The 14752-nt window shown below is 46.2% G+C and overlaps 1 protein-coding gene across 6 annotated transcripts in view; it reads right to left on the bottom strand.

Moving 5' to 3' along the window:
• The window catches only part of capn15 (calpain 15), a 277686-nt gene that overhangs the window by 125674 nt on the left and 137260 nt on the right, over nucleotides 1-14752 (bottom strand). Inside the window, exon 2 of one of the 6 annotated variants that reach the window (XM_072269201.1) lies at nucleotides 10150-10837. The exons of 4 other annotated variants lie outside the window; for them this stretch is intronic. In XM_072269201.1, the coding sequence (XP_072125302.1) occupies nucleotides 10150-10256 (107 nt within the window). In that variant the 5' untranslated portion in view covers nucleotides 10257-10837. The remainder of the gene's footprint in view (nucleotides 1-10149; nucleotides 10838-14752) is intronic. One more of the 6 variants, XM_072269204.1, reaches the window with a different exon arrangement.

Here is a 14752-nt window from a genome sequence, read left to right as displayed (position 1 = left end):
GGAAATAGAAGAAGAGGGAAGGGGGAGGGGTAAAGATTTCTGAAAGTTAGAGAAATTGATATTCATGCATCAGGTTAGAGGCTAGCCAGACAGATGATGAGCTGCTGCTCTTGCAGCCTGAGTGTGGGCTCAGCAGTACAGTAGAGAAGGCCATGTCAAACGCGAGCAAGGATTGGAATTAACAGCCTCGAGTTCCTCTTGCTCTTACCTACCACCCCATAAGCCTCCACATTCAGCACATCATTTTCTGCAACTTCCACCATCAAAAAATAACAAAGTCTCTTTGACTTTAAAGACTAAGAGTATTAGGAACGGCAATAGTATAGGTTGTAGGTTATAGGGCCGTTAAGACCGTACCAGTAGCTGTTAAGATTGTGACTGATATTCCGCCTCAGTGGCATTTTGGGTGGCATGGTAGCGAAGCGTAAGGATATGACAGCACCACAGATCTGGCTTCAATTCTGCCGGTGTCTGTACATTCTCTGTGTGACAGCGTGGGTTTCCTCCCACGTTCTAAAGACGTATGGGTTAGGGTTAGTAAGTGGTGGGCACGCTATGTTGGCGCTGGAAACAAGGTGAAGCTTGCTGGCCGCCACCAACACGTACTCGGGCTGCGCTGGGTGTTGGCATAAACTGCGCATTTCGCTGTCTGTTTCAGTTTTAGCGTACAGTACGTGACAAATAAATCTAACCTCTGGCTTCTCTCTCCACAGTACATAACAATAAAAAATCTATAAATTACAAGAAATGTATATAGATATAAATTAAATGTTGCATTAAATGTGAAAAGAGAGATAAAAAGTAATGAAGTCGTGTTCATGGCTTCATGGACCATTTAGAATTCTGATGGATAAGGGGAAGAAGCCGTTCCTGAAACATTGAGTGTGTGTCTTCAAGCTCCTGTACCTCCTCCCTGATGGTAGCGATGAGAAGACGCCATGTCCTGGATGACGAGGGTCCTCAATGACAGATGCCGCCTTTTTGAGGCCTCACCTTTTGAAGGCGTACGGGATACTGGGGAGGCTAGTACCCATGATGGAGCTGGCTGAGTTTACAACACTGCAGCTTTTCCCAATCCCGTGCAGTTGTAGCCTGGTCTGCTGAGTGTTCACTGAATCATCTATTTTTATTTCAAAACTTTTTCACAACTTCCCACCCAGTTAACTTGAGTTCTCAGCTCAGCATCTTTGTTGGTAAAGTATACACTTGTTTATTTAAACTGTTATGTTGGCGCATTTCCAAGTTCATTAGCTGTTTAATTACAGCGCTGACAAACACAGCCACGGCACATTGATGTCAGTGGATGACTACAATCACAGCTTGCCTAATGCAGAGCTGATGATTGGGAACAGACACCATTTTCAGTGTTCAAAGTTAATTTGCAAAGTTAATTTCACCACCCATCTTGGAACGAATAACGATTGAGAATGGGACATTCACAGTGAATGACAGAGCCCAGGGGAGAGTTACAGAACAGAGAGACCTACATGGGACGGTGACGAATACCTTGGCACGCAGGCACGATCAGCACACTGAGGGTAGAAGATGGGATGTTATATTACAGTTGTACAGAACATTGGTGAGGCTACGTTTGTAATATTGTTTTCAGTTTCGGCCACACTGCTGGAGGAAGGATTGCACGAAGTTGGAAGGAATAGTGAGGATGTTTCAGACTCAGGATTGAGTTTTTTTTATCACCATCGTAAAGTATATGATGTACAATTTGTTTCATGGCGGCAGTATAGTGGAAAGACATTAAATTACTATCAATTACGAAGTAAGTAAATCTCACAAACACAATGGCTTAGTGAGGTAGTGGCCATAGCTTCACGGGCCGTTCAGAAAACTGATGGTGGAGGGGAAGAGGCTGTTCCTGAATCACTGAGTGTGTGAGTCTTCAGGCTCCTACGCCACCTCTCCGAAGGCAGCAATGAGGGCACATCCTGGGTGGTGAGAGTCCATAGTGATGGAATCTGCACTCACCCCATCACTGAACTGTTCCCACAACCCATGGGCTCACTTTCAAGCACTCGTCATCTCACGTTCTCGATATCTATTGCTTACTTATTTATTCCTATTTTTTTCCTTTTGTATTGCATATTTTGATGTCTTTTGCATACTGGCTGTTTGTCCGTCCTGTTGGGTGCGTCGTTCATTGATTCTATTATAGCTCTTGAATTTACTGAGCATGCCTGCAAGAGGAACAAACCTCAGGGCATATGTGGTGATATATATATACTTTGAACTTTTGAAGCACGGCCTCTCGAAGATGTCCTTGATGGTGGGGAGGGTTGTGCCTGTGATAGAACTGGATGAGACTACAGCCCTCTGCAGCCTATTGGCATCCTGTGTTATTGGAGCCTCCACAGCAAGGAGTGATACCACAATATGTGAGGTCAGGGCAGCAGGGAACCAGGGCTGTTACATCCCTCCAGAGTGTACATTGTGGAAAATATCTTGGGAAGGGATGCATGTTGTCTTTTTTTAAAACTTCATCCCAATCATCTGCTCACCACAGGACTCTGTAATCTCCCGCTGAAAGACAACGACTGCTCCTGGAAGATATCAATGCACGGTGGTCAGCCTGAAACTAGCTGGTCTTCCTGCATAAGGAACTGTCCACATCCAATTGCTGCTCCAGATTCCAGCATCATACACTGAGGGATGTACTACACCCACCGTATACACACCCATTCCTAATAAAGTGGCCATTGTAGCCTCCAGCAGCTGTAGCCTATCCTCTTCAAGGTTCAACGTGTTGTGCATTCAGAGACATTCTTCTGCGCACCACTGTTGTAACGTGTGGTTATTTGAGTTACTGTCACCTTCCTGTCAGCTTGAGCCAGTCTGGCCATTCTCCTCTGACCTCTCTCATTAACAAGGCTTTTTCACCCACAGAACTGCTGCTCACTGGATCTTTTGTTTTGTTTTTTACACCATTCTCAGTAAACTCTAAAGTCTGTTATGTGTGGAAATCCCAGGAGACCAGCAGCTCCTGAGATACTCAAATCACCCTATCTGGCACCAACAATCATTCCACAGTCAAAGTCCCTTGGATAACATTTCTTCCCCATTCTGATGTTTGGTCTGAACAACAACTGAACCTCTTGACCACGTCTGCATGCTTTTATGCATTGAGTTTCTGCCGTGTGGTTGGCAGATTTGGTATTTTCATTCATGAGCAGGTGTGCAGGTGTACCTAACAAACTGGCTGCTGAGTGTAGGTCAGCGGAGAAAGGGGGGGAGGGAGGGTACGTCGACTCAGACCATGAGAGGCCTGCGTCGGGTAGTTTCATGCCTTACAGGGTGCAGATTGGAAGTCTGTGTGGGGCGCCACTCCTCACACAGACTACAGCAATGTGTGAAAGGTCACAGACAAAACTCTCCTCCCACTGCACACTGATGGGCCGGAACCATATTAAAGTAAAATCCTTGCACTGCTTGTTGTAAGAATTGTGTAAAAGAAACATTGATTTCATTCTAATACTAGGCAAATCTTCTCGGTAATTGGAATGTTCTGCCTGTACTATAAATACTGGTATATGAATGAAAGATTAAGATTAAGATAAAATTTTGTCACATGACATTGGGATATACAGTGAAATGCATCATTTGCGTCAATGACCAACATAGTCCGAGGGTGTGGTGGGGGCAGCCCACCAGAGTCGCCACATCTCTGGCACCAACATAGCGCGCCCGAAACCCACTAACCCTAACCTGCACATCTTTGGACTGTGGGAGCACCCAGAGACAGAGGAAACCCACGCAGTCACAGGGAGAACAAACAAGCTCCTTACAGACTGGCGGGAATTGGAGACACTGGTAATCACTGGCGCAGTTAAGTGTTGCGCTAACTACAAATACATAATATTCAATGTATTAAATGTTTCAAACTTTATAAATGAAGTACATCACTGAAAGAAAGCAGGCGTCACTAGAGCTGTCAGTCTCGTATTGCTGTTCTCCAGCTCTCCGCTGTATTCTGCCTGCAGTAGTAGTGGATCATAGTGCCGTGTTGGTGCCAGCGTGTGCAGCAACACTTACCGGCTGTACCCAGCACACTGTTAGGTTGTGATGGTTGTTAACACAAATGACACATCTCACTGTATGCTGTGATAAATACATGAATTTGAATCTGATGCTGCAGATTGCCCTCTACCCCAGACAGTGGTGGGCATTCAGCACGTCTGCTGAAAATTGAAATCGATAGACTCTGGGGCTGTAAGTGAATCAGAGGTTATGTAAAGCGGTAGACAGTTGACACAAGTTGATTGAACAGTGCAGCAGGCTCTGGGGCCGTACAACGTGCTACAGCTAATCAATTACAATGTCAAAGAAAATCTCATCATAGGAAAAATTATCATAAATCAATTATATGGACACAGTAAATAACCTAGGGGGATTCTTAACATTCTTCCATTAAAGGCAGCTTCCCTCTCCAGAATATAGTGATGGAACACTACAGCACAAAATCAGGCCAGTCGGCCCATCTAGCCTGTGTTAAACGGTCACCCTGCCTCATCCCATTGACCTGCACAATGGTGTGGATCATGGCCCTCCACACCACGGTAGCTCAGCAGTTAGCACGACACTATTACAGCTCGGGGTATCTGAGTTCTGAGTTCAATTGCGGTGTTTGTACCTTTTGCCTGTGACCGCATGGGTTTCCTCCCGTAGGACAAAGACATATCAGTTTGTAGGTTAATGGGTCTTTGTAACTTGTCCAGTGATTAGGCCAGGGTTAAACGGTGGGGGTTGCTGGGCTGTGCAACTCTGGGCCGGTTCCGCATTGTATCTGTAAATTAATTAATTAATGACTCCCCCACCACCCCCCATCCACGTACTTCCTATCCAGTCCTCATTAGGGGGTGGGGGAGAGGGTCAGTAATTACACATTCCTTGATGTTATCATATCAGAAGACTTGCCTTGGGACGACCAGGTTCAGGAACAGATGTTACCCAACAAAGGCATCGGGCTTCTGAATTGGCGTGGATAACTTCAATCATATCAAGTCTGAAGTACTTCCATAACCTAATAACTCACTTTCAAGGACTTTACAACTCATGGGCTCAGCATTATTTATCTATCTATCCATTTAACTGCCTGACCGATTATTATTTATTGCGTATCTATTTATTTCTTTGCCACAATTTATCTTCATTTGCACATTAGTTGTTTGTGGGTCTTAATTTATGTATAAATTCCTTTATTAATCTTTTTATTGATTTAAAAGGAGCATAAATACAATCAAGAGGAGAATTATCTCAAATATATATCAGTAACAATACAAACTGATATTAAGATAGACATTGTCAAAATCATAGATATTGTTAATCTAGTATATAATATATAAAAAAAGAATGAAAATAGCAATTCTCCTCTTATCAGTTTATGTATATAAATTCCACTGCATTTTTTAATCTTCCTGTAAATGCCTGTAAGAAAATGAATCTCAAGGTAGTATATGGTGACATATATGTATTTGATAATAAGTTTAACTTTGACTTTTCTTAACTGCTGCAATTGACCCTGCATCCACCACGTCTGCCAGCAGGAATGTTACCTGCGTTGAGGAGAACGCAGAGCTGACAACGCCGTCGAATAGTGTACCTTCGACAAAGATTAAATCAAAAACATCTGGCCTCAGTCTGGTAACAGCCATGACCTTTCACTCCACTTCATCATGAAATCTGTTCACAACTTGGCTCATTTAAGTATGGCCACTTGAAACTATAAAAAAAATCAAACTGCTCCATTAATCCTAACAAATATGTAAGAGAAATATTCACTGTCAAATAGATACATTATATTTAACGAACATGTGCAGAAGAAAGTGAGGACTACCTCATAAACACAAGAAGTTCTGCAGATGCTGGAATTCTGGAGCAACAAACACATAAAAGTCTCGTGGAACTCAGCAGTTTCTGTGGAAGGGAATAATCAGTCAACATTTCATGCCGAGACCCTTCATCAGGACTGGAAAGGAAGGGGGAAGAAAACAGAATAAGAAGGTTGGGGGGGGGGGGATGAGAAGGAGTAAGGATGCAGGGGCGAAGTTTGCAAAGATACGGCATGTCATCTAAAACTTTGACAAACTTCTATATAGATGTGCAGTGGAGAGCATATTGATTGGTTGCATCACATCCTAGTACGGAAATACCAATGCCTTTGAACAGAAAAACGACTAAAACTAATGGATACACCCCAATCCGTCACGGGCAAAGCCCACCCCACCTCTGAGCACATCTCCAAGGAGCACTGTCACAGGGAAGCAACATCTATCATCAAGGACTGCCACCATCCAGGCCACCATTCTCGGCACTGCCATCAGGAGCCTCAGGTACCACACCACCAGGCTCACCCCCGAGACTCCTCAGCCAGAAGGGTTAACTTCACTCACCTCAAGACTGAACTGATTCCACAGCCTATGGACTCACTTCCAAGGACTCTACAACTCGTGTTCTCAATATTTATTACTTATTTATTGTTATGTTTTTTTTGTATTTGCGTAATTTCTTGTTTTATGCAAAATGGTTGTTTGTCGGTCTCTGTCGGATGCGGATTTTCATAGATTCAGTTGTGTTTTTTGCAACTACTGTTAATCCCACAAGAAAGTGAATATTAGGGAAGCACATGGCGTCAGATATGTACTTTGATAAGAAATTTATTTGAAATTTTAAAGTACCCAAAGTAGAGACCTGTACTGGTGTAGGAAGCCTGACTGTGTGGGTGGGATCAATGAGGAAAAGATGCAGGATGGTAAGAAGCTGCAGAGATTAGTGAACTCTGCCCAATGCATCAAGGACAAACATCCCTCCCTACAGGAGGCGGCGCAGCCTCCAGAGCGCAACATCTGTCTTCAGAGATTCCCACCATCGGGGCCATGTCATCTCCATCCCTCACCATCCAGGTCACGTCATCGCCATCCCTCACCATCCGGGTTACGTCATCTCCATTCCTTATCATCTGGGTCATGTCATCTCAACCCCCACCATCCAGGTCACATAATCTCCATCCCCCACCATCTGGGTCACATAATCTCCATCCCCCACCATCCGGGTCACATCATCTCCATCCCCACCATCCCGGTCACGTCATCTCCATCCCCACCATCCGGGTCACATAATCTCCATCCCTCACCATCCAGGTCACGTCATCTCCATCCCCCACCATCCAGGTCACGTCATCTTGACCCCCACCATCCAGGTCACGTCACCTCAATCCCCACCATCCAGGTCACGTCATTTCCATCCCCCACCATTCAGGTCACGTCATCTCGACCCCCACCATCCAGGTCACGTCATCTTCATCCCTCACCATCCAGGTAACATCATCTCCATTCCCCACCATCCGGGTCACATCATCTCCATCCCTCACCATCCGGGCCACGTCATCTCCATCCTTTATCATCCGGGTCACGTCATCTCCATCCCCACCATCCCGGTCACATCATCTCCATCCCCACCATCCGGGTCACGTCACCTCAATCCCCACCATCCGAGTCACATCATCTACATCCCCACCATCCAGGTCACGTCATCTCCATCCCCACCATCCGGGTCACGTCATCTACATCCCCACCATCCGGGTCACGTCATCTCCATCCCCACCATCCGGGTCACGTCATCTACATCCCCACCATCTGGGTCACGTCATCTCCATCCCCACCATCCGGGTCACGTCATCTACATCCCCACCATCCGGGTCACGTCATCTCCATATCCACCAACCAGGTCACATCTTCTCCATCCCTCACCATCCAGGTCACATCATCTCCATCCCTCACCATCCAGGTCACATCATCTCCATCCTTCACCATCCAGGTCACGTCATCTCCATCCGGGTCACGTCATCTTCATCCCCATCATCCGGGTCACGGCATCTCCATCCCCACCATCCGGGTCACGTCATCTTCATCCCCATCATCCGGGTCACGGCATCTCAATCCCCACCATCTGGGTCACGTCATCTCAATCCCCACCATCCGGGTCATGTCATCTCCATCCCTCACCATCCGGGTCACGTCATTTTGACCCCCATCATCCAAGTCATGTCATCTCCATCTCCCACCATCTGAGTCACGTCATCTCACAGTTACCATGGGACAGACAGTACAGACAGCTCACAAAACTACTAGATACACTTCTTCTAGATGTACCTCTTCTGAACTGTGATCGATTGCAGCCTGCAATTTCCCTCTGAAGGATGTATTTTGGAACCGGCTAAATGGTGGGCACTTCTGTGTCCTCTCGGGGTTTGGCATGGGCCAGAGCAGAGAATGCAGCTACGGCCTTTGCTGGGGGTGTGCACTACATCGATTCCTAATGGCAGAACATGAAGCTCCAGTACTCTGCACTGATTAAAGCAACGAGCAAGGTTAAGATCATCCAGACAAGAGTGGAACTCGAAGGCGTGCTTGGCACCATCTGCCTGAGTTTTCCTTTTCCTTCACCACTCACTGCTGCCGGCAGGCGGGAGGTGCAGGAGTCTTGGGAGTAGCTGTGGCCTAAAGCCATCAGGCTCCTGGACAGGCCCCACTCACCTCAGCACGACACGCGCTCCACAGCTGTGACGTCACTTTCAGGGACTCCACATTTCATATTCCTCGTGTTTTTGTGTACTTGCACCGAATTGACTCTGCGGCTGTGGCCTGCAGCATCAGGCCGCTGGACCGGCCTCACTCACCTCAGTGGCTCTGTAGCTTTGGGAACTCAGTTAATGTCATTTGTTTACTTTTTATTGTCCACACGATATGTTGTTTTTTTGCACATTGGTGTGTGGGGTTTCTCCTTAAACAGGTTCTATTGTGTTTCTTTGTTTTGTGGCTGTCTACAAGAAAACAATTCTCAATGTGCTCTACTGAATACAAACTATAATAGTAAATGCACTTTCATCTTTGAATAAACAGTTGATGATTCATGCCAACAACCTTTATCCGGACCCTGATCAACTGTTTATTCATTTCCATAGATTCTGTCTGGCCTGCTGTGTTCCTCCAGCGTTCAGTGTGTGTTGCTCTGGATTTCTAGCATCTGCAGAATCTCTTGTACGGAAGTCTGAAGTCCCACACCACCAGGTTCTGGAAGGACTACTTCCCTTCAACCATTCAGTTCTTAATCCAAGCAGCAAAACTCTAATCTCTATAGTTTAACAGCATAATGAAGACTTTGATCACTTTGAACTAAAATGGACTGATCATTGTTTTCTTGTTAAAAAATTGTGCTTATGTTTTTCTTGTGAACGTTGTTTATCTGAGGTTATGTACCTGCGATGTTGCTGGAAGCTTTTCATTGTAACTGCGCGTACATTGACCTGTGCAGGTGCCAGTAAACTCGACTTTGACTTTGGCCACAGTCATGGTTTAGCACTCTGCAAATGGCCAACTCAGCACATCCAGCATTCTCCCTTGGTGGGGTTGTCCATGTACACCGCAGAACAGAGAACTCTCAAAACTGAATGTAGAACATAGAACAGTACAGGCCCTTCGGCCCATGATACTGTGACAACCTTTTAACCTCCACTGAGATCAATCTAACCCTTCCTTTCCACCCATTTCTCACTCATCCATGTGCCTATCTAACAGACTCCTAAATGTCCCTAATGTATTTGCCTTTACCACCACCCCAGCAGTACATTTCACGCACCCACCACTCTCTGTGTAAAGAAATTATCTCTGACTTCCCCCTAAACTTACCTCCAATCACCTTAAAATTATGTTCCCTTGTATTAACTATTTCCGCTCTGGGCTTAAATCTCTGGCCTTATGTCTCCTTATACACTTCTACCGAGTCACCTCTAATCCTCCGCTCCAGAGAAGAAGCCCTATCTCACTCGACACACTCCCTAATGCAGAAGGCATCTTTAAAAGTCCCTAATGTATCGGCCTCTAGCATCACCCCTAGGAGACAGATCTTTGATATTTTTGACCCATGCTTTCCAAATAATGACACTTACCCCTTCTCCTCACCTGCCCATCACCTCCTGCTGGTTCCCCCCTCCTTCCTTTTCTCCAATGGTCCACTCTCCTCTCCTATTAGATTCCTTCTTCTACAGCCCTTCGCCTCTTCAATCTATCATCTTCCAGCTTCTTACTTCATCAAGTCTCCCCCCTCCCCAACCCACCCACCTTCCTCCTCATCTGCTCTCACCTATCACTGTCTAGCTTGTCCTCCTTTTCCTTCTGGCATCTTCCCTCTTCTTTTTCAGCCATGATGAAGGCCTGGGTCTGAAACGTTGACTGTTTATTCCTCTCCATAGACACTGCCTGACCTGCTGAGTTCCTCCAGCATTTTGTGTGTTGCTCTACACAAAAGGAGTGCTATATGAAGCATCCCAGGGTGCGTGAGGCTCTACCCATTGGAAAGCCAGCAGACACAGCGAATGTCCGTTCAGATACAAGCCTAGCTTCTCCGGGGATTGTCACCTTGTTGTGGTGGACAGGCTTGTGTGGTCCTGAGATCCCGAGAGCGATGCCGTCTGGAGCTATGCTCCTGGTAGGGTCACCCATGGCGGTAAGGTCGAGGGTGAGGTCCCTGACAAAGAACAATCCAACCAAGATCTCAACGGTGGAACAGGCGGATGAAGTTACTTCAAACTTAACGGCTGTGAAGGCGGATGAAGGCTGCAACAAATCCCTCAGCTCCAATCGTCATGGTTTCCATGCCACTGGAATCAGTTGGTTGATTTGTGAAGTATCATGTGCTTCTTGGAGTGCAACATCAAGTACACATTAAACAAATACATGCACAGGCGTCTTCACTCTGTATAGAACTCTGTATCATCCTCAACCTCGAGGGATAGCCACGACAAGCCGAGCCTCACTGGTAACCATCTCATCTGCTGAGACAAATGGTATGGAACAGAAATGTGAATGTTTTCAGTTTACTCCTCTCTTGATTATAATAATCTCCAAGAGGACCACAACCTTGTCATGGCTTGGGGCTTGTGTGTTTCAGTGACCCAGAAAGCTATGTTGGCTGGAGTCAGGGCTTTATGCTTTGGCTCTTGGTAGGGTCACCCATGCCAAACAGGTCAATGGGTAGAGGCCAGACTAAGAGTGGTCCAACAGTCCTCCAGGTTTGGGGTTCAGCTCAGGGCCAACAACTACTACTACTACTACTACGTCGACTCAGGACTAGGGGGGAGGCGTCGGGCACGATGACGGACTCTCCACTTCTCCCTCTCCCTCATCAGTGTGTTCAGTTCATCTACATTAGCTGCGCCGCTGTCTTCTAGGAGCGTGTGACCATAGTCTTGGGAGGGCGCCCAGGGTTCATCCTCCCATGCTTGGGCTCCCATATGATGACTAGTCAAAACAAAACAACCCTGACTGGTCAAACAAAACTGTTACAGTAACAGCAATGAAGAATCCTTCTACATTTTAGTGCAATGGTATTCCTGAGTCTCCACCCAGGATTTACACGACTGACAGTAGTAAAAACTGAGAGGAAGCTGCTGACACAATGAAGGAAACTCTGACCACCGCCAAGACCCAAGATGGCCAAGCACAGACATAGCTGCAGGACCTTCACTGAGTCATTGAGAAGTACAGCACAGAAACAGGGCCTTCAGGCCATCTAGTCCACGCCAAAACCATTGAAACTGCTGACTCCCATCGGCCTGCACCAGGACCATAGCCCTCCACACTCCTACCATCCATGTACCCATCCAAACTTCTCTCAAACACTGAAATCCTGCTCAATTCCACTGGCAGCTCGTTCCACACCCTCAACGGCAACGGTGTAACAGGCAATAAGTAGCAGTTATTGTAATGACTTATAGAAAGGCGATAATCATACTCTGGACAATTTTATTGACTTGTAAAAGCTCAAATTATATTACAATGCAGGAAGAACATGACATCACCTCCTCCATACCATCGGTCAATAGAACAGCAATTTACTATTTCAGGCTGATCGTTTCCTGTAATTTCTACCTGAGTGATTACAATCACAATCCACTCTGTTTGTCTCCATACGTGCAAGTACAGTGGGTGAGAAAGGCAATGACGAAACACACAAAATGCTGGAGGAGCTCAGCAGGTCAGGGAGTAAACAGTCAATGTTTCAGGCCAAGACCCTTCATCAGGACAGGAAAGGAAGGGGGCAGTAGACTGAGTAAGAAGTCTGGGGTCGGGGAAGGAGCTGGCTGGTGACGGGGACGACCAAGGTAACTGGGTGGGGGGAGTGGGGATGAAGTAAGAAACTGCGAGGTGATAGGTGGAAAAGGTAAAGTGCTGAAGAAGAAGGAATCTGATTGGAGAGGAGAGTGGACCATGGGAGAAGGGGCACCAGGGGGAGGTGATGGGCAGGCGAGAGGACGAGAAGGGATGAGAGAGGAACCAGAATGGGGAATGGAAAAAGGGAGAGGGGGGAGACATTACCAGAAGTTGGAGAAAATCAGTGTTCATGCCACCAGGTTGCAGGCCACTCAGATGTAATATGCGGTGTTGCTCCTTCAACCTGAATATGGCCTCATTGTGGTAGTAGACGAGGCCGGGGACCAACATGTCGGACTGACAGCTCCTGCATCGGTAGAGTCCCCTGTCTTCCTCAAACTGGATGGAAAATTCTATGCTGCTTTTAACAATGAATATTTGTAAATGTGCTAACAATGGGAGAAGGCATTGGAGATCTCAAGCAAATGGCAAAAATATTGTAGGAACAACCACCGATCAAATGTGTTCAGTTGTAGATTCTACTGGAAGTTAATGCTTCCTCAACCTTTCAGCTCCCATTAGACAGTTAAGCCTTTCATGGAAAGCAGGAGACTACTTGGATCATTCCCTGCTTGATGGCTTCATTATTCCCCTCTGCTCCCATGTGATCAGAACACCAAAAATAACAGGTCAATCTCAATGGCTTTGTCAAAAACAGCTTCTGTTCTGAGTTCCAAGACTTCCAGGAGTGCAAAGATGACACCCAGGACACGAGGTGGAGACGGCATTCAGGAAGAGGAGGAGGGTGACAGGCAAGGGGGCAGTTAGACACTGTGAGCAGTAAGGTACACAGAGAGAGTCACTGTGTGCGGAGAGGGACAGACAGACAGACAGAGTCAGAGGAGCAGAGGCAGAGAGACAGAGAGAAGAGCAGAGAGGGAAAGTGAGATAGACAAAAACAGGGACAGAAAAAAAAGAGAAAGAGAGAAGGAGGGACAGAGAGAGGGAGAGGGAGACAGATGGACAGACATGGAGATAGAGAATGATTTTAACGATTAGGAACTGTCAGGCTATACACAGTTCACGAGTGAAGCTGTCAATACAACCAGTGCCATCATCTCTGTTTACTATGTTGGATGACAACCTGATCTATAAATCAGCAATCCTCAAGGATGAAGTGTGTAACCCTGTCTCGCCGTGACCGTGTGGCATTTGTCTGGATGCTCCGGTTTCCTCCCACATTCCAAAGACGTACAGGTCAGGGTCAGTAAGTTGGGGGCAGGCTGTGTTGGTGCCAGAAACATGACAACACTTGCGGTCTGCCCCCAGCTCACCCGCGGACTGCGCAGGTCGTTGACGCAAATGATGCATTGAACTGTATGTTTTGATGTACATATGACAAATAAAGTTAATGGTTTAGAGAGTTTCAGATGTTCCATATTTTCCCAACATTTGATCTACTTCTCCTCCTATTATGAATCTCTCTGGACCCCAAAGGGACTGCTCCAACAGAGTCTGAAGCATTTGACTTGGGGATTTGATACTAGGATTGATTGAATCTATTGTGGCTGCACGACAGAGCATATCCTTCACCGGCGTAGTGCTCAGCCTAGCATGTAAATGTCTTAGCATCTGCTGCTATACAATCTGTTAATAATTGCAATGCTTGGTCAACAAACACACACACACACACACACACACACACACACACACACACAGACATGTCATCTTTCAAGAGCCAGCTGTCATCACAGCTCAGTTACCATCTTTAAACACTTTTAAGATTTCACAATCTGGGCGACACGGTAGTGTAACAGTTAGCATAACGCTATAACAGTGCCAGCGACCTAGGTTCAATTTCCGCTGCTCTGTTAGGAGCTTGTATATTCTCCCAGTGACCGCATGGGTTTCCTCTGGTGCTCCAGTTTCCTCCCACATTCCAAAGACTTACAGATGATTAGGTTAATTGGCCACATGGGTGTAGTTTGGTGGCATGGGCTTGCAGGCCAGAAGGGCCTGTTTCTGTGCTGAATCTCTAAATAAAAAGTCAATAAAAACTTGTGTTGCTCAGAGATTCAGACACTCAACAATAACCACCAGCAATACGCAGCAGATCCAGTTATGTCACTGCTGATTGTGGGAGCTTGCCAAGTCCAACCTGGTGACACCTTGCCCATCGTAAAATGCTTTGGGACACCAGGAGTTGTGAAAGGAAACATGTCAATACAAGTTCTTTCTTCCATATTCAATGAGCATAAAATATAACTATTTCTTTACCATCATTTATCTCAGCAGGTTTCACCTACTTCTCCTCCACCCGGTATTGATTTATTTATTTATCATTCATCATTTTGTGCCGTGTCATATGACATCATCATTATGTGCTGTGATGATGACATGGGTGACCATGATTGTTCTTGGGAAATTTTTCTACAGAAGTGGTTTGCCATTGCCTTCTTCTGGGCAGTGCCTTTACAAGATGGGTGACCCTAGCAATCGTCAATATTCTTCAGAGATTGTCCGCCTGGTGTCAGTGGTCACACAACAAGAACTTGTGATCTGCACCGGCTGCTCGTACAACCATCCACCACCTG

The sequence above is a fragment of the Mobula birostris genome, chromosome 9, assembly GCF_030028105.1.
Source record: "Mobula birostris isolate sMobBir1 chromosome 9, sMobBir1.hap1, whole genome shotgun sequence".
Classification (NCBI taxonomy): domain Eukaryota; kingdom Metazoa; phylum Chordata; class Chondrichthyes; order Myliobatiformes; family Myliobatidae; genus Mobula; species Mobula birostris.
The sequence above is the reverse complement of the archived record's forward strand: the minus strand, read 5'-3'. Positions and strand labels throughout refer to the sequence as shown.